General features: G+C 42.9%; 1 protein-coding gene across 1 annotated transcript in view; it reads left to right on the top strand.

The window, feature by feature from the left end:
- SUSD1 (sushi domain containing 1) overlaps window positions 1-21,249 on the top strand; it is a gene marked incomplete at its 5' end in the record, with an annotated part of 124,189 nt that overhangs the window by 26,311 nt on the left and 76,629 nt on the right. The window contains one exon of the mRNA XM_038770257.1: window positions 7,174-7,353. Coding sequence (XP_038626185.1) covers window positions 7,174-7,353 — 180 coding nt within the window. The remainder of the gene's footprint in view (window positions 1-7,173; window positions 7,354-21,249) is intronic.

Raw genomic sequence — 21,249 nt, forward strand, 5'->3', positions numbered from 1 at the left:
TAAAGAAGTTTCGCCTGGAGATGGCTTTGGGTTGTTACCAATGAAGGCTACGTCTGTCAGTTTTTTGCTCTGGTTGAAAGCACCAGCAGAGCAGGGCCGATGGTGTAGCCAGTCTCTTGACCGGAGTTGCCGTCCCTTGCTTTCAACCTTCCTTCTGCTCTGTCAGCATTGTTGAATCCTCTGGTCGGAGGTAAAGTTATTAGAGTGCACTGTACACAGTAGGTTCTCCGTAAATGTTGTTGTTGATGATGATGATGATGATGATGAATGGGGGACCGGGGTAGGGGGGTGTAGAAGAGAATTGAACAGATCTGATCAAGTCTGGCCCTGCAAGCTAAGCAATGCATCGCTGTCAGGCCAGGCCCATAACACTCAGGAGATAGACTGGATTATTAATTCCAGAGCTGTTCCTACCAAGCCAGAGCTGACACAGGGGGCCCGAGGACTTCTTCCATCCCACTTGCTCCAGGGAATGCATCAGCCTGTACTCGGGAACCCCTCCACCCAAGAAAAACCTTCACTGGCAATACGTAACTAAATGCCATCCTAGAATTCTACTCCTTAAACATCAGACTGTACAGCAATGCAACAATACTAAAGAAAGTAGGAAATCAAATCCAGAAGGTCAGAGTGGAGCAAATTGCGCTTTTAATGAGTCATCTAAAAGGATGAGTGTGTGTGTGAGTGTTTTGAAAGCTGAATCAAGGACCCTGACCTACAGCAGGCAGATAGAAAACCGATTACACCCTGTTTTTGAGAACTAGTGGGATGTAATCATCATTTTAACAACAAAAGCATTTATCAAGTGCCTGTCCATGCACAGTGCATGAACATGGCTTTGAGAGGCCGGGGAGGAAAACAAAGGAAGAAGAGGGAGTAAGAGGGGGAGGAGGAGAAGGAAAAGGACAGGAAGAAGGAGGAGAAAGAGTAAGAGAAGCAGGAAAAGAAAAGGGAAGGAGGGAAAGGGGTGAGGAGGGAAAGAAGAGAAAAATAAGAAGGCCCTTGGATCATTTCTCTTCTCTTATACTCACCCATGTGCCCAGTAGGGTGCTCTGCACACAGTAGGCACTCAGTGAAAACACTTATACTTTCTCCGTGTGTCTTTTCTTCCAATAATGATAATAATAATAATTATGGTATTTGTTAAGCACTTACTATGTGCCAGGCACTGTACTAAGCACTGGGGTGGATACAAACAAACCAGGTTGGACACAGGCTCTGTCCTATACAGGGCTCCCTGCCTCAATCCCCATTTTACCGATGAGGTAACTGAGGCCCAGAGAAGTTAAGTGACTTGCCCAAGGTCACACAGCAGACGTGTCAGAACTGGGATTAGAAGCCAGGTCCTTCTTACTCCCAAGCCTGTGCTGTATCCACTAGGCTACACTGCCTCTCTACTGTGTCTACCAACTCTGTTATATTGTACTCTCCCAAGCGCTTAGTGCAGTGCTCTGCACACAGTGAACACTCAATAAATATGATTAATTGGAATTGTATATACCGGTTTTAAAATTTCAGAAAAGATTGGCTTGATAGGAACAGAGTGTGTGAGCTGGGGTGTAATGAGAGAAGAGAGGATAAGAAGGGGGGCGGGCAGAGCTGACTGAGTACCTTTAAGTTGATAGGCAGGAGTTTTTGTTTGCTGCAGAGAGGAATGGACGATCATTGGAGGTTTTAGAGGATGCAGAATGATGCTTTAGAAAAATGATCCTGGCAGCGGGAATGAAGAATAGGCTGGAGAGGCGAGACTAAAGAAAAGGAAACCGGTGAGGAGGCTGAGGATATAGTTGAGTCAGGATAGGGCAAGTTCCTAGACCACTGTGGTGGCAATTTGGAAGGGGTGGAACCTGGAAATGCTGTGACAGGATTTGGCGACAGCCCGAACATAGGGGTTGCTCTCTTCTGCCGCCCGTGTTCAACTCAACCTACCTGGGCTGTTGGGCCCTCTAGAATGAGCCCCCTAGAAATTCTGCTGAGCAGATCAGTCTCTGTACCCCTTCTTGGCCTGGCATCACCCCTGTTCCTGACCGCCATTGGTATTAGGCGGGGATTCAGGGTCAGCCCGTAACGGGTAAACAAAGCCAAAGCCACTGCCGCTGGTAGAGGACAGCAACCAGAGGGCAGTGGCACCGCCCAGGCGGGAAGGGATATGAAGTCTGTTTTGTCCCGTGGGCTCAAACAGCTGCTCCATGGAAACCATCTCTGGGGCATTGGAGGCGATGGGAAGGAGTGAAGACAGAGTCTTAGGAGTTGCGTGATGGGGAATGGTTTCGTTGCTCAGGTCTTGTTACTGCAGTTGCTTTTTCAAAATGGAATGTCTCTCTGCTCTGGGGTGTGGTGGAGGGAAACCTTGAGCTAAACACGCTGTGGGAAAGCACCGAAGGGGAAGAAGTTTCCCGAACATGGCTGTAGCTGGCACAACCCAAGGTATTGTTTAGACTGGGATTCAAGCCCCGAGGTTTTACGGCTTTCCCACTGGATGGATGGCTATTTTGGAAACCAAACAAAAGCCCCACCCCACACTTTATTTGAGATTCTGTTTTTAGGAAAATATCTTGCCCCCACATGCTTAAGGTGAATTCAAGAATGGCAGAATCAGACTCCGGCTTGCTGATAACCACCGGTGCATGAAGTTGACAAAACATAAATCTCATTTTTCCTTTTGTTTAAGGAACTGGAGGAACTTCATGCCTCTTGAGCTCATGAGCAGACAAAAGCCATCTGATTCATTAGTTTCGTCAGGATTGGGGTTGGGGTAGGGCGGGGAGGAGGAAGACAAAGAAAGTCATCGAGGTTGCAAACTGGCACAATCTCAGTTGATGGTTCTCTGGAATAGGTTGGAGCCAACATGTTCCCCGGGTCTGACATGGACACGGCCTTTGCCCAGTTGGTCTGTAAATCAGCATAATTGGCCTCTGCTATTCACCTCAGGAGTTAAGTTTCCTGGACCTGAGGGTTACTACTTTGGTAGGAATTTCTTTCTTTTACTTTTCTTCTTACCCTGGGATGCTTTTGAATTATCAGCTATGAAAGGCAATTACAATTTGCTTTCCAAGTCAGTAAGTATGAAAATGAGAGGGCCTTTGTTCCAAGTGATCAGTGTGGCATCTCTCCACCTCATGGCCCATCTCTAATAAAAAAATAATAATAATTATGGTATTTGTTAAGAGCTTACTATGTGCCAGACACTGTACTAAGTGCTACTCGTTAACTCCTATGCATTTGATATGGGTTTTTTTTCCCTTCTTAGAAACAGACTGTTGGCTGCCCTGAGTTGATCTATATATATATATGATATATATATATATATATATATATATTGCTATATTGTACTCTCCCAAGTGTTTAGTACACTGCTCTGCACACAGTAAGTTCTCAGTAAATACAACTGATTGATTGATTGATCTCCCAACCCTGAATAGTTCTATGGGGAGGCGTTTCCCAATAGCAGAGGGGTGTAACATCTCCCTGTGGATAAAAGATTGAAAATAGGAAAATATCACTTTTGTGTGGCCAAGTCAAATCAATGAGTCCATCAGTGGCATTTATGGAATGTTTATCGGGTGCAGAGCAGTTTGCTAAATGCTTGTGCAAGTAGAGTACAATAGACTCAGTAGACACGATCCCTGCCCGCAAAGAACTTACAATCTAAAAGTGGTCAGACATTAAAATAAATTACAAGTAGGGGAAATGATAGAACATGTGGATATCATTCAGTCCGTGTGTTCCTTACCTTCTGTAGGATATTGTACTCTATTTGGAGAATGGAGGTGACAAATGCTCAGTCCTCAGAGAAATATAATAATAATAATAATAATAATTATGGAATTTGTTAAGCACTTACTATGTGCCAACCACTGTTCTAAGCACTGTCATTCAACCCACGTATTCAATCCATCACTAAATCCTGTTGGTCCCACCTTCACAACATAGCTAAAATCCATCCTTTTCTTTCCATCCAAACTGCTACCGTGTTAATTCAATCACTCATCCTATCCAGCCTGGATTACTTCATCAGCCTCCTTGCTGACCTCCCAGCCTCCTGTCTCTCCCCACTCCAGTCCGTACTTCACTCTGCTGCCTGGATCATTTTTCTACAGAAACGTTCAGGACATGTCACCCCACTCCTCACAAAACTCCAGTGGTTGCCCATCCACCTCCACTTCAAACAAAAACTCCTCACCATTGGCTTTAAAGCACTCAATCACCTTGCCCCCTCCTACCTCACCTCCCTTCTCTCCTTCTACAACAAAGCCAGCACATATCACTCCTCTAGTGCTAATCTTCTGACTGTGCCTCGTTCTCACCAGTCTCACCGCTGACTCCTCGCCCATGTCCTGCCTCTGGCCTAGAATGCCCTCCCCCGCCTCAAATCCACCAGACAATTATTTTCCCCCTTCAAAGCTTTATTGAAGGCACACCTCCTCCAAGAGGTCTTCCCAGACTAAGCCCCACTTTTCCTCATCTCCCCCTCCCTTCTGCATCACCCTGACTTGCTCCCTTTGCTCTTCCCCACTCCCAGCCCCACAGCACTTATGTACATATCTGCGATTGTATTTATTTGTAGTGATGTCTGTCTCCCCCACCTAGACTGTAAGCTCATTGTGGGCAGGGAATGTGACTATTGTTGTACTCTCCCAAGTGCTTAGTACAGTGCTCTGCACACAGGAAGCACTCAATAAATATGAACGAACGAATGAATACATACCATAGAGTATGTCAACACAACCCCTCCCCTCAGGGAACTTACAATCTAGTTGGGGTGACAAGGGAAGCAGTGAAATATAAAGATATTTCCATAAGTGAGGCTAGGGATGGGATGAGTACCAGAGCGTTTTGGGGATACGGACTTAAGCGGGTACATGGCACAAAAGGGAGGGAGAATAGGGTGGTGTGATGAGGGGTTAGGGAAGGCTTCTTGGAGGAGGTGTGATCTTAGTAGGATTTTGAAGATGGTCTGTTGGATTTTATAAAATAGCTCATTTCTTCCCCTATTTCATTGCACTACATTTGGGAAATCTTCAAAATATGTGGTTGCATTTTCAAAATCTATTCAGAATGATTAAATACTTCATCATTTACACATTCTACAGAAAGGATTTCTACACAGCTCTTCTAAAATGCACAATCCAGAAATCATTTCTTCCGTTTCATGCCCATCATCGTTCTATTATTGGTGGTGGTTCTTCTTTTCATTGTTTTCTTACGTCTAGTCTCCTTCAATTATTGTTGTCGCAAATTCTTGTTTAAAGTTAGTGCTCTCCTTTCTTTAGATAGTGGCAGTAGTATCATTTTCATTTATCTTTTTTTATCCTTTATAAAATTACACCCTTTATGATTCATTTGCCTTTTACAGTTCCTCCTATTTCCCTTTCTGTGGTGATTTTAAATTGTGTTATGCATTAGCTGTTTTTTTTACTATTCCAATGCAATTTTTTGAAAATTGAGAAAGGAATTATAAAATTTAAATGGCATTTTGAAGGACAAAAACACACTGATTTTTTTTCCAACCCCTCCCTCCCTCTCCCCTCCACCAGTTTTTGTGGATTTCATGTATTCGTGGTTAATGTTTATCAGATATTAAAGTCTGTGGCTTCTTTTCTGTAATTATAAGGCTAGAATCTAAGTAAAACATACAGATGGTAAACTACTAGCTGTACCATGGAATGGCAGGCTGGACGTAGGCATAATTTATGGGTAAAGCAAAGTTCTACAACATGTTGGTTCCCATTGTTTTTAGGAGAATCTGTCGAGGTACTTTAATTTTTTTTTGAAGTGTCTGGATGTGGGTTGCCTCGTTACTTAACTCCCCAATTTTTCATGAATCACTAGGCTTGATTATTTTATTATTGTGATTTATAACTTTCCACTTCCAAATCTTCTGTGGTCCAGTCGGCGAAGGAAAATCACTGCAGATATCTTAACCTGAAATGATTAATAGCACTTCTTTATGATTTTATGTCTTCTTCCCTGTAAGCTTTTAGAGGGTGGGAGGGAGGGGATTTTTGTAGAAGGGGGACTAACTACATTCCTTTGTGGGTTCATTTCCTCTAAAAGGGAAAAAACTCTGACATGGTGCCGACAGGGCCTGGAACTCCGAAGGTGGAGCTTCTCAAACTCCTTATATGCATGCTTTATTTTTGGAACTCGAGTCCAAGAAATACCTGGTGCCTTCAAGCAGAGACTTCCCGTTTATGAGAAGCTGCATGGCCTAGTGGATAGAGCTGCTAGGCTACCAACAGCTACCAACTCTGTTGTAATGGTACTCTCCCAAGTGCTTAGCACAATGTCCTGCACCCAGCAGACAGCTCAATCAATACCGCTGATGGTGATGATCACATTGGTTTCCTCCCATGGGTTTTAAAATAGGAACAAAAAAAAATGAGCTCAAATTAAAGAATAAGGAGTTCAGATTAGATATTAGAAAGAATTTCCCAGTAGTGAAGATTGTAAAACACTGAAAGAGAGTTCTTAAGGAAGTTGGGGCTCTTCCTATTTCAAGCTCTTTAAAGATCAGATGGATTCTCTATTTCCTTGCAGTAGTTGAGGTGTGGTCCTGTTTGAAGGCCAGGGAACAGACAAAATGATCTCACCGGGTCCTAGAATTGTTTGATTTGATCAATTAATTTGACCTGTAACAGACCTTCCCCCCCCCCCCCCACACACACAACTTGAGTAACATTTAATTTTTTTTAAATTAAAGCATTTCATGGCACCCAAATGTAGTGTGTTGTTGTTGGGGTCGATATAATTAATAAAATAACCTCCCCCTCTTTTAATTAATTTGTTAACTGTGGGATTTGTTAAGCACTTACTATGTGCCAAGCACTGTACTGAGCACTGGGGTGAATACAGGTTAATCAACTGGGACCCAATATTCTGTCCCACATGGGGCTCACAGTCTAAGGGGGAAAGGGGAAGGGGTGTTGACTTCCTGTTTTACAGATGAGGAAACTGAGGAACAGAGACGTTAAGTGGTCACACAGCTGGAAGAGCGAGGATTAGAATCCACGACCCCAGGCCCATGCTTTCTCCAATAAGCCACGCAGCGTTTTTTTTCCTTCTCATTTCACACTTGATGTCTTCCAATTGGATAATTTTCCTTCACTTCACTGTCTCATTTGTAGCACTTTCCAGTCAACCGATCTGTTTTGTAACTGTGGTCATTTTCAGCAATGGACTGTGGCAGCCCTCCAGTCATCCCAAACGCAGACAGGATCTGGGACAGCCAGACCATCCTGGGCAGTGAAGTACGCTTTGTGTGCAAAAAGGGGTTTTCCAGCACTTCAGGAAGCAAGCTGTCACGTTGCACATCCAGTGGGTCCTGGGAAATACCGGATTTAACCTGTGAAGGTAAGGTTTCACGGCGACTCAGATTCCTGTGTTTTAATAGGACCTCAAAATTTAGCTTGTTACTTATTCTTGGAGGTTTCAAAAGGAGTTCTGGTCAGGTGAAAGATCAAGCAAGCAAGCCATCAGTAATATTTATTGAACACCTAATCTGGGTGGAAAACTGTTCTAATCACATGGAAGGGTACAAGAGCCAATAAACATGATTCCTTCCATAAAAAAGGCTTATAATCTGGATAGAGAAGGTTGCTGTTGACGTTTGTCATGTAATAGGCGGTTTCAGTCATTAATAATGAATGATGATAATTGTGGTATTTTTTAAGCACTTTCTAGGTGCCAGACACTGTGCTAAGTGCTGGGGGTAGATTTCATTGCACCCAAATGTAGTGTGTTGTTGTAGCAGTCGATATAATTAATAAAATAACCTCCCCCTTGTAATTAATTAATTGATTAACTGGAGCATTTAATCCCTGTCCCACAAGGCGCTCATAGTCTAAAGGGGGAGGGAGAAAGGGTATTGAATCCTCATTTTACAGATGAGGAAACTGAGGCACAGAGAAGCTAAGAAGGTGGTCCTCTAGACTGTAAGCTCCTTGTGGGCAGAGAAGCAGCGTGACTCAGTGGAAGGAGCCTGGGCTTGGGAGTCAGAGGTCATGGGTTCTAATCCCAGGTCTGCCACATGTCTGCTGTGTGACTTTGGGCAAGTCACTTAGCTTCTCTGAGCTCAGTTACCTCATCTGTAAAATGGGGATTAAGACTGTGAGCCCCACGTGGGACAACCTGATCACCTTGTATCCCCCCCCAGCACTTAGAACAGTGCTTTGCACATAGTAAGCATTTAACAAATGCTATAAAAAATGTGTACCAACTGTATTGTATTGTGCTCTCCCAAGGACTTAGTACAGTGCTCTGCACACAGTAGGTGCTCAGTAAATACCATTGATTGATTGATATTTTTATGTCATTTGTTCAGCTCTTACTATGTGCCAGGAACTGTAATAAGTCCTGGGGTAGATAAAAGTTAATCAGGTTGGACACAGTCCATGTCCTCTCTGGGGCTCACAGGATTAATCCCCATTTCATAGGTGAGGTAACTGAGGCACAGAGAAGTTAAGCTACTTGCCCAAGGTCACACAGTAGGGAAAGGACAAAGGCAGAATTAGATCAGGCCCTCTCACTCCCAGTCCCAGGCTCTTTCTAGTAGGCCTTTCTGCTTATCAAGTTAAGCAAGAGTATTTATGGGCAGAGCACAATATTATTGTGTCTTTTACCCGCACAGCATAATCGAGAGGGAGCATGTAGGAACTGTATGGGTCTGGAGTTCTGGAATCTAATCCTAGTCTGGCAATGGTGGTTGTGTGACTTCAGGAAGGTCACTTAACCTCTCTGTGCTTTAGTTTCCTCATCTCTAAAATGGGGATGATCATATCTGACTCTCCCTACCTCACAGATATGTTAACAGGATAAAATGAGATCATTGGTGTGAAGATGATTTGAAAAAAATGAAAGCACTGTACAAATGCAAGGTATTATAAATCAGGGAAAACATAATATTTTTCCCTGCTTTGAATTATTCGAGTCAGGTGATGAGACTGCCACTTGTCAGCTGTGTGACTTTGGGCAAGTCACTTAACTTCTCTGTACCTCAGTTCCCTCATTTGGCAAATGGGGATTAAGACGGTGAGCCCCATGTGGGACAACCTGATTACCTTGTAACCTCCCCAGCGCTTAGAACAGTGCTGAGCACAGAGTAAGCGCTTAACAAATACCATTATCATTACTACAAATAAATAAATTACAGATATGTACATAAGTGCTGTGGGCCCGGGAGGCGGGGAGAACAAAGGGAGCAAGTCAGGGCGACGCAGAAGAGAGTGGGAGAAGAGAAAAGTGGGGGGCTTAGTCTGGTAAAACTTCTTGGAGATATGCCTTCAATAAGGCTTTGAAGGGGTTGAGGGGGAGAGTAATTGTCTGTCAGATTTGAGGAGGAAGAGCATTCCAGATCAGAGGCAGGAAGTGGGCTAGGGGTTGGCGGTGAGATAGGTGAGATCGAGGCATAGTGAGAAGGTTAGCATGGGCATAAGGTACAGAAATAGAGAATGGAGGACAAAAAAACCCCAACAAAACATTGAATTTTCTGGTTACTGATTTTTTTTCCAAGCTGAATTCCCTAGGAAATGAGGTTTTATTTGGTTTGTGAGTTGGCTGGCTTAGTGTAGTCCAGAGGACAATCAATGCCTCTATTGTAGATATTCCATAACATGCCAGGCCATTTATTTTAGGTTTTGCCTTTGCCTTTTGGTGTAAGAGTGCATTTAAAAGGAGCCTGAACTCTGTTAGCTCTCTGCTAGAGTGGCACTTACTGCTTTCATTGTTGTTATAATTTTTATGCATTTCTAGTACTTTATTTTCCAAGTGCTGCACTACATTCATTACTCAGTCCAGTAGCAGCACTAGAGCTAGAGCTAGTTTGAATTAGCTAAGTCTCTTGAACGAGATGAAAAATACCTTATGCTCTGTATGATCTTTGGGAGAGTGCTTCTAACTTTATGTTGGTTTGGGGCATACCTACCATTTTCACTGTTGTAGTTCTGGGGCAAACATTTTCCTTGGGCTTCTAATACTCCTTGTTAGCAGTCTCTCCTTCTTGATCTCTCCAGTACTCAATACACTCCCCCCCGCCGCAACATTTCGGCTTCTAAGACGGTGTGAAAACTATTTTTTTTTGTGGCTGGTAAGACTAATGAACGACAATCTCTTCCACATCTTGTGCATGCAAAGATGGCCCCATGGTGAACTATTGCATCTGCTGCTTAGTGCTATTTTTGCCTGGTGCTATTTCTGTTTTGGTAACTTCCTGAGATGTTGGAACGAGATCTGCATCTTCACCTATCCTTTGCAGAGGGAAGATGCGTCAAGGAGGTCATTGAAGTGTTGTTGGTAGTTCTTTTCGATTCCCTCTCTGTGATAAAGATGGAGCCATCTCTACTCTTCAGTAGTGTTGTGGCAACATGTTTGTGTCCATATACCCTTCAGGGATATATAATACGTAGGAGTCCTTGGTTTGGTTTCAATCTCTGTGGCGCTGTTTTTCTTTAGCCTTGATGTCTCACGATTTGGCACATGTGATTTTTAAGTTGTCCTGTTTTCCAGGATTTAAGTTTTGATAAGCATCTGTTTGGTCAGAGTCCTGAGGGTCTCTAAGGGTTTGATGATGCATCGCTTGTTATGCCGCGAGTACCTCTTTGATCTCAGAATAATGATTAAACCAGTCTTGATGTTTTCTTCTGGCATCTTCTGTCATGGTCGTAAAAGAATAGAGAGTGTCCTGTACAGCCAACCAAGCAGGGAGGGCTACTTCAGTGATACAAAGTTGCTTGCATATATCTTTATTCTTCAGCCAGCTGGGTTCTTTGGACAATATATTGGCTTCATCTCTAACAAAAGTTTGAAATTTATCAGGTGATGGCAAGTTCAGCGGTGGTGGACATTTTTCAGGTCTCACCGTGGGAAGATGATAGAGTCAATAAGATGTCCCTGCTTAGATCTTAGGTGCAGCCAGGATTTCATTCTCTTATCCGCCAAGTGAAAAATGGTTGATGATTGTTGGGGGTAGAGTGGGAAAAAAATTCATTTCTAATTGAAACAAATGGAAAGCCCTCACTTTTCAGCTGGTAGATATAAAAAAAGAAAGGACAGTTCCATGGTCTCTTGCCAAATATACATGAAAAGACAGCTGTAGTGCCTAATATAATTAGCAAGATACAATCTCAAAGCTTTCAGTTGAATTTCTCACAGAATGGACCCACGTTATCGGTAAGAACAGAATGCGGGAAAGAAGCCAAGGATAGGAAACTGAGAAGGTCACGCACTTGACATGTGGCTATGTCAATTATAGCCCCCCATCCCCCCAAAAAACCCCTCATAAATGCTGAAAACTAGAAAAGTCAAATTGCTCCCATCAGTATATTGGACATCACAGCCAAGAATGTGTTTCCAGTTTGTTTTTTCTATCCATAATAAATGGTCAGCTAAGGCCATTCACTGAGCATCTAATATCCGGCTGGCTAGCGGAGAAAGTAAATATGCTGGGGAAGGGAGGTTTTCCAGCCAGCTACAGTCCCTTCCTTAGTAGGGAACTGGCTAAATTTGTCTTCAACGATTGTCCCATATCTACCCCAGTGCTTGGCACAAAGTGAGCGCTTAATGAATACTGTAATTATTATTTGTCAGGTTTTAGAGAAAGAGCAGAAAAAAACCTCCTCCTCAGCTGTATGAGGGGTTGTCCCTTGGGAGACCAGGTAGGGTATCTCCCCGCAGGTAACCTATCCAATAGGTCTGGAACCTGGGCCTAGAACACAGGAGTTAAGGGGAACACTGTGACTTAGTGGAAAGAACACAGGCCTGGGGAGCAGAGGATCTGGGTTCGAATCCCAGCTCCGCCACTTGCCTGCTGTGTGACCTTGGGCAAGTCATTTCACCTCTCTGGGCCTCAGTTATCTCATCCGTAAAATGGGGATTAAAACCGTGCGCCCCATGTGGGACACGGGCTGTGTCCAACCTGAGATTGAATTCAGATTTAAACCACAAAACCTAAAAGCCAGCCCCTTATTACTTTGATTAATCTTTCCTACAAGGATTGATTAAGAGTGGTTTAGATGACTTAACCACATATTTCAGGTCAAGATTCAGAGCAAAGCAAAATTCTACAAGAGAACGCTTGAGAGTTTGGTTCATTCATTCATTCATTCAGTCATATTTATTAAGTGCTTACTGTGTGCAGAGCACTGTACTAAGCACTTGGGTTCCATCCAGAACAGCTCCTTTCTGCTGGAAAATGGAAATCAGCCCCCTTGCATAGTAGGAAATGTAGTCCTGCCCCATTTTTTTAGTGGCATTTGTTAAGTATGTACTATGTGCTAGACACTGTACTATGTGCTGGTTAGATACAAGCTAATCAGGTTGGACACAGTCCATGTCGCATTTGGGGGCTCACAGTGCTATTCCCCATTTTACAGATGAGGTAAATGAGGCACAGAGCAGTTAAGTGATTTGCCCAAGGTCACACAGCAGACATCAGGGAATACCACAGCAGTGTTATTTCCCCACAGCACCTTTGCTATCTCTAACAGGACTTCTGATAGGCTGTTGTGGAATCCCAAAGCTCTTACCAAAAATGAATTTCTGTACTGCAGTTCAGTTGAACAAAATTTTTCAGTGGTACAAAAATAGATTTTTCCTCAAAAGTGATTTGAAAATGGTGCATGGTGTCCAGAAACTTGAATTTTTGACCAAATAATTGGGTTTTCAAGCTTTTGATTGCCACTTCCTGTCTCTCTTACTGTCCCTTCTTTCCTCTATAGAAAAATAAATACAGAAAAGTTTGAAACATACTGTATTTTCTTGCATAATTGCCTCCACTGCACAATTCCCCTCCTCACCCCCAATTTTTGAGGCAGAAATATTTTTTTGGGTACCACCTATCGGTAATTATAAATTATAAAGAGCAATAGCAGTATGTGCCAAAATAGGAAAGATGCAGAGTCTACCATAGGAAGAGGGGAAGAGTGACAATGCTAAAGCTCCAAAGAGATAGGTTTACACTGGGGAAGAAAAGTTTCTCTTCAAAATGGGCGTGCTGGGGGTGGGAAGGGATGAATTATCATCCATAATTTATTGTATGCAGCACTTAGGAGAGTGCAATAAGAGAAGCGATCTCAAATGCCCTCTTACCTTTCTCTTCCTTCTCCCCTCCTTCTTGTACGTCTCTTTTTTCTCCTGCTTCCTTTTTCGTTAGACTTAATTCCCCATGCAGTAGCCCCTCCCCTGTTTTTGGCTTGCAAAAATTAGACAAAAAGTGAGACAGTTGTGCAAGGAAATATGGTATCGTTCTTGTTCTTTCTGTATTTCAAATGGCAGTATCTGTTGCATTCTATATCCACAAGGCAGGATTTCTGGACTCTTCACATTCCTCTTCACAGAAGGTTGACTTCTATAGACTATTTGAGAATAATAATAATAAATAATAATAAGTGATGACGATAGTAATAATAATACCATAAGCACTGGGGTAGATAACCGTATCAGCACAGTCCAATTCCCCTGGGGCTCATAATCTAGGAAGAAAGGAGAAGAAGTATCTTATCCCCATTTTACAGATGAGTCACAAGAGGTCAAGTGATCTGCCCAAGATGGTGTCCCATCTCCTCCTCACCATGGTGTTAGAAAAAAAATGTAATTGGGTAGCAGCATGGCCTAGAGGAAAGAGCGTGGGCTTGGAAGTCAGAGGAATGCTGTGTGACCATGGGCAAGTTACTTAACTCCTCTGTGCTTCAGTTTCCTCATCTGTAAAATGGGGATTCAATACCTGTTCTCCCTCCTATTTAGACTGTGACTGTGTCCAACCTGATTAACTTTTATTTACTCTAGTATTCAAAACAGTGCTTGACACACAGTAGTGGAGTGGCTAGAGAACGGGCCTGGAATTCAGAAGGTTGTGGCTTCTAATCCCGGCTCTGCCCCATGTCTGCTGTGTGACCTTGGACAAGTCACTTCACTTTCATTCATTCATTCAATCGTATTTATTGAGCGCTTACTGTGTGCAGAGCACTGTACTAAGCGCTTGGGAAGTACAAGTTGGCAACATATCGCGACGGTCCCTACCCAACAGTGGGCTCACAGTCTAGAAGGGGGAGACAGACAACAAAACAAAACATATTAACAAAATAAAATAAATAGAATAGTAAATATGTACAAGTAAAATAACTAGAGTAATAAATCTGTACAAACATATATACAGGTGCTGTGGGGAGGGGAAGGAGGGGGCTCAGTCTGTGAAGGCACTTCTCGGGGCCTCAGTTTCCTCATCTGTTAAATGGGGTTTGAGACTATGAGCCCCATGTGGGACCGGGACTGTTTCTAACCTGATTTCTAGACTGTGAGCCCACTGTTCAGTAGGGACTGTCTCTATATGTTGCCAACTTGTACTTCCCAAGCGCTTAGTACAGTGCTCTGCACACAGTAAGCGCTCAATAAATACGATTGATTGATTGATTGATTTGCTGGTATCCACCCCAGTGCTTAGTACAATGCCTGGCCCACACTAAGTGATTAAGAATACCTGAACTAATATTATTATTAGTAGTAGTAAATGCTTAACAAATGTCATGCTTAATAATTAAGTGGGATTATGGTGTGGGTATTAAGACATCCAGGCACAGTCTTGTAGTTATGTTTATGGCTTCTCTGATGGAAAAATACTTTACTGTCAGCAGCTTGGCTCCAGCCTCATATTACTATTTTAGTAATTTAATTCCAAGGGTGATTCACACATAACAGTTTAAAATAATGAATTATTCAAAATTTAGAACAGAGATCACATCATGCCTAATCGTAGCGGATAGAAAAACATGGATCTTGTGCTATATGTTGAAATTAAATAATCAATTTAAAATTAGTACAATGAATTCACAGCCTAGATAAAGGATTTTTGGATTTTACTTTCAAGTCAAGCTTTCAATTATTAAGAATGATTTTATTAATCTTAATATATTTTCAAAGAACACTTTAAGAACACACTTGTCTTCTTTTTTCCCTTTCCTTTCATTCCCCTTTTCCTTCACCACTTACGCGCTTCCTCTTAAAGTAAGATATATTTTATCATGCTCTATCGCCCCTCTCTTTCCAAACTTATTTCCAGGTCTTCCAGCTTGAATACCAGATAGCAGACTGGAGTGTATTTTTCCCTTAGAGTTCTAAAGCCCTGCAAACCATGTGTTTAAAATGCAAATGCATAGGCTGCTGATGGTGACACAGTAATAATATGATGTTTTCAAGAGGAACAGATGTTGCAGACTGCAGTTTCTGTCTCCAATAATAAACCCTACAGTGGCTGGGGCAGGAGAATCACAAGCTTTCTCAGACACTATCAGACTGTTTGCCCCTTTGTGATAACAAGACACTGTCACTTTGCAGAATTTCTCTTCGGAATTGCTGGTAAGGTCCTTGGAAGGACTGGAGACATGGAATTAAAAGTTTGCCTCGTCAGTACAATTTAGCCCAGTGATATTTTGCCCCTTAAAGACCATTTGCCCCCTTACCAGGATGAGTATTTATTGAAATCTCAAACACATAAATTGCAGTTGACTGTAAAGAAAATGGATTCCCTAATAGGGAGTTTATTTTTGGTTTTGCGTAGCCAGCGCAAAATGAAATGGAGAGTTGGCAATTTTCTTGAATGGCATAGGAAGCTAATAGATAATTTACATCCTCAAAATGGTAAAATGGCTTTGGGGAGGGATTATGTCTACCAACTCTGTTATATTGTACTCTCCCAAGTGCTTGGTACTGTGCTCTGCACATGGTAAGTGCTCAATAAATGCCACTGATTGATAATCTAGGCCAGCATATCTACTTGAGGGTCTGGATAATCCTGATTGTGTGTCTACACAGATTCCATTTTCTCCTTTGCTTGGAGATAAAAGAATGCAGTCATTGTTAGGTGTTTTTTGTCATGGCAGTTGTTAAGCACTTACTACGTGCCAGACACTGTACTAATGGCTGGGGTAGATACAAGCTAATCAGGTTGGACACAGTCCATGGCCCAATGTGGGACTCACAGTCTTAATCCCCATTTTATAGATGAAGGAACTGAGGCAGAGAGAAGTGAAGTGACTTTCCCATGGTCACCCGGCGGACAAGTGGCAGAGACAGGCTTAGAACCGAGGTCCTTCTGACTCCCAGGCTCTATCTGTGCTTAATCCAATAGGCCACACTGTTTCTCTAAAAATGGAATGAATGGAATAATGGAAAAAAGTGCAGGCCTGGGATTCAGAGGACCTGGGTTCTAATCCCGGCTCTGCCAAATGCTTGCTGTGTAATCTTGGGCAAGTCACTTAACTTCTCTGTGCCTCAGTTCTCCTGTTATTCCTCCTACTTAGACTGTGAGCCCCATGCGGGACAGGACCTGTTTCCAGCCTAATTCATTTGTATCTACCCCAGCGCTTAGAACAGTGTTTAAAACATAGTAAGCACTTAACAAATGCCATAAAAACAAAAACAACAACGACAAAAAAATCCCTAAATCCCTCCTGCTGCAGCTGACACCCATTTCTTCCTATCCAACCCTCAGTTGAAGTGGCGAGCTGCTTGTGAGTTTGTCACTCTCTGGTAGAGGGGCCCTGACCTTCTTGAAGACATTCTGAGGTGGTCTCTCAGCCTGCCGTTTTCCTCGCTGGACACAAGGTGGTTGGTCTTGGATTCCTTCCTCTCCCCAAGTCTTCCTTTTCCCTCCCTTTTCCACACTGCCCTGATCTTCCTCCTCTCCCCCTGCTCTTCTCAGACCCCGATCCCTGGTCGTAGAATGCAGAAGGTTCAGGGCCAGAAGCTAGGAGCCTGGGATGCTGGTTACTGCTACTCCGGTAATGCTGTGTTACTTTAAGCAAGTTGTACAACCCCTCTGGTTTCAGGTCCTACCTCTCTAAATCCTCTCTGAGGGAAGGTGGGGATGGCAGTTGCTGGGAGGGATGGTCTTTCAGTCAATCCTAGTATTTACTGAGCATCCACTGTGTGCGGAGCACTGTATAGGCAAATGCTGCATTAGAAAATCGTGTTCTATTTCTTGACTGTTGACACTGAAACCGGAATTTAAGCAGATTGATACCTCAACAAGGAGAAAGGACCTCCCTCTCCACTACTCCAGCATGGCGTAGTGAATAGAGCACAGGCCCGGGAGTCAGAAGGTCATGTGTTCGTATCCGGGCTCTGCCACTTGTCTGCTGTGTGGGCTTGGGCAAGTCACCTCACTTCTCTGTGTCTCAGTTCCCTCATCTGTACAATGGGGATTAAGACTGTGAGCCCTATGTGGGACAGGGACCTGATTTAGTTGTACTCGCCCCAGTGCTTAATACAGTGGCTGGCATATAGTAAGCACTTAACAAGTAGCTTAGAACACTGCTCCAGCACTTAGAACAGTGCTTTGCACATAGTAAGTGCTTAATAAATGCCATTAAAAAGAAAGTAGCACAATTATCATTATCAGTATTATTATTATTATTACTCCACTTCCGGGCTGGCATCCCCAGGTGGGAATGGGGAGCGTGGCTCAGTGGAAAAAGCATGGGCTTTGGAGTCAGAGGTCATGGGTTCAAGTCCCAGCTCTGCCAATTGTCAGCTGTGTGACTTTGGGCAAGTCACTTCACTTCTCTGGGCCTCAATTCCCTCATCTGTAAAATGGGGATTAAAACTGAGAGCCCCCCGTGGGACAACCTGATCACCTTGTAACCTCCCCAGTGCTTAGAACAGTGCTTTGCCCATAGTAAGCACTTAATAAATGCCATTATTATTATTATTATTAATGGGGGGATTCCCCGCTGCCCCCCGGCCCCCAACCCAGTTGGGGTATCCCAGAGGGCTATTTCCACCTGTCATTTCCTCTGAGAGCCTTCTGGGCCCCGGCTCCAGGCCATGTTTTAGTGGGCTAGGGGGTGAGAGGAGAAATATAATAAAAGGAGTACATCATTTGTTGAGCAATATTCAAAAGGAAATAAAAGAACCTACCTGATATCTGAATTCTGACTTTTGTAAGCATCATCGTCAGTCGTATTTTAATATCCATGAGCATGAGGACAGCATCCTAGATACAATATTGCGTAGTTCCTGTTCTGACAATACAGGAAATGTTATTTCTTACTATTATTTTGATTTTTCTGAAAAGTTCAGCTTAAAGTTTGATCATTTACATTTGTTAAGGCAAGCATCCTTTCTTAATTTGAAACTCAAACCTCAACCCTCCACCCCCAAACAACATTCTCCACAACAAGAAGGAATGCGGGAGATAGGCTGGTAAAATTCCTATTGTGTTTGGTTTATGTATCACTCACCCCTCAATCACAGGCTGTTAACTTTTAGAAATATACGCATTGTGATTTTTTTAAATTGTCATCATCCAAAAGTATTTACTGAGCACATATTTGTGCTGAGACCTTTTTCATTGTAATTGAAGTAAAATTCTGTTTGGCACAAAACAATATACTAGGCATTCGAGTAGCTACAGAGAAATTATTAGACCTGCTACCTGCCCTCAGAGCGTTCATTATTAAAGTGAAAGACAAACCCAATCAAACGTTCAAATTGAAAGATTCAACTGTCAACGATCAAACAAAATCTAGAAATCAGTTGGGCTATGGATAATACTACTACTACTACTACTAATAATAATAATAATGGCATTTATTAAGCACTTACTGTGTGCAAAGCACTGTTCTAAGCGCTGGGGAGGTTACAAGGTGATCAGGTTGTCCTATATGGATCTTTAGGGCAGCCTGGTGAATACCTACTGCTCCCTCCCCTGTGGTTCAGTCAATTCCAAAAATTCTCAGTACAGTGCCTGGCACATAGTAAGTGCCTAACAAGTACCACAATTGTCATTATTCCGCTCCCGGGACTGGAATTCCCCAGGTGGGAATGGTGGGAGCCCTTGGCTTTCATGAGAAGCCATGCGAAGCAGCACGGCGTAGCAGAAAGAGCACGGGCTTGGGAGTCAGAAGGCTGGGGCTTCTAATCTTGGCTCTGCCACTTGTTGCTGTGTGACCTTGGGCAAGTCACTTCACTGTGCCTCAGTTACCTCATCTGTAAAATGGGGATAGAGACTGGGAGCCCCATGTCGGTTAGGGACCGTGTCCAACCCGATTTGCTTATACCCACACCAGTGCTTAGTACAGTGCCTGGTACACAGTAAGTGCTTAACAAATACCACAATTATCATTAATTATTATTCCAGGTAGAAGTGGGGAAGATAGTCTTGTTAGCTGGGATAGAAGAGAGAAGGGTAAGGCCTTGAATCCCCATGGAGACTGTTTTTTTTTTTTCTGTTGAATGGAAATATGCCTTTACTTAATTGAGTCTTTCAGGTGACTGAGATCTCAAGGAAATGTGCAGTTAATCAACAGTCATTTAATTGAGAAAAATACCGATATGGCTTCAGAATAATTTACAAAATGTCAGAAAACCTTTTCTGTGTTTTTGAAAGAAAATGAACTATTTGGTAATAATAACCTAATTAGCACCATAGATGAGGTTAATAAATTACTCCTGAGGATGTATTCTTTGACTACATTTTTCAGAGTAATTGCAATAAAATTCTCTTGATTCATTTGATCACACTATTCAAATAATTGATGCTGAAATTTCAAGCTCAATGATATAATTTAGTGCAAAAGTGATTTAAAATAAAAGTCCAACTGAATCTGACATTGGAGGTGTATTTTCTTTAGGGCTGTCATTGCCACCTCAGTGTCCACATCCTTCTCTTTTCTAACTTTTTCGCCAGCAAAAGTTTCCATCCTGCTCACTAACTCCTCCTCTGTACTTTTGCCTGGACCCTCTAACCCCTCACCATTTAAAAACCCATACTCCCATCCTTCTTTTACTGCTTTTCATCAATCTCTCATTCTCTAGTAATAATTTCTAGACTGCGAGCCTGCTGTTGGGTAGGGACAGTCTCTATATGGTGCCGACTTGTACTTCCGAAGTGCTTAATACAGTGCTCTGCACACAGTAAGCACTCAATAAATACGATTGAATGTGTGAATGAATGAATGAATAATAATTATGGCATTTGTCAAGCACTAACTACGTGCTAAGCACTGGGGTAGATACAAGCCAATCAAGTTGGCTACAGTTCCTGTCCCATGTGGAACTCACAGTCTCAATCCCCAGTTTACAGATGAGGTAACTGAGGCCCAGAGCAATGAACTGACTTGCCCAAGGTCGCACATTTCTTAATCCCTAGCTATTAATGTCCTATAAGGCTGAATTTTGGTTTCTCCCCTTTTCTCCTTTTGCACTCACGTGCTTTCTGCTACCACCTCTGTGAGCATGAATCCCAAATCCAGCAGCATAGACTAGTGGATAGAGCACGGCCCTGGGAGTCAGGTCATGCGTTCTAAGCGCTTAGTTCAAGCGCTTAGTACAGTGCTCTGCACACCGTAAGCGCTCAATAAATACGATTGAATGAATGAATAATTCCAGCTCCAGCACTTGTCTGCTTTGTGACCTTGGGCAAGCCACTTCATTTCGTTCTCTTCTCTGTAAAACGGGGATAAAGACTGAGCCCTTTGTGGGATAGGGACTGTGTCCAACCCTATTATCTTGTATCTACCCCAGTGCTTAGAACAGTGCCTGGCATATAGTAAGTGCTTAATAAATACCACTATTATTATTATTATTCACAAGCTCCAACCTCTTATCAGCTTTACATCTTCTATTCCCTTTTACCTCCAGGTCATCTCAACAGATTTATTACTCTATTTTACTTGTACATATTTACTATTCTATTTATTTTATTTTGTTAATATATTTTGTTTTGTTGTCTGTCTCCCCCTTCTAGACTGTGAACCCGTTGTTGGGTAGGGACCGTCTCTATATGTTGCCAACTTGTACTTCCCAAGGGCTTAGTACAGTGCTCTCACACAGTAAGCGCTCAATAAATACGATGGAGTGAATCTCAACACGTATATCCTTCCAGCACCTGAAACTTAACAGGGCCGGGGGGAGAGGAGTGAAATGGAAAATGGGGAGTTGCAGCTGCTGGCGATCAAAGAAAGGGCCGACAATGGGGAGGGGCTAGGGGAGGGGCAGAGTGTCACAGTCCCATCTAAAAACCTTGGACAAGTCAAGAACAGCAGTTCCAGGAGTTTATCTTCAATCAGGGCCAACTACAGACCTTCCGGAAGCTTCTGCTTTTCCTGCCCCCTTGATTTTAACCCAGCTGTATCATCTCTCGCTGCTCTCTGCCCACTCTACCTTACCCAGTGCTTAGAAGAGTGCTTGGCACATAGTAAGTGCTTGACAAATACCATAATTATTATTACTATTATCGTTACCTGCCACCACCTGTCT

This window comes from Tachyglossus aculeatus, chromosome X3 (genome assembly GCF_015852505.1).
Source record: "Tachyglossus aculeatus isolate mTacAcu1 chromosome X3, mTacAcu1.pri, whole genome shotgun sequence".
In the NCBI taxonomy this organism is placed as follows: domain Eukaryota; kingdom Metazoa; phylum Chordata; class Mammalia; order Monotremata; family Tachyglossidae; genus Tachyglossus; species Tachyglossus aculeatus.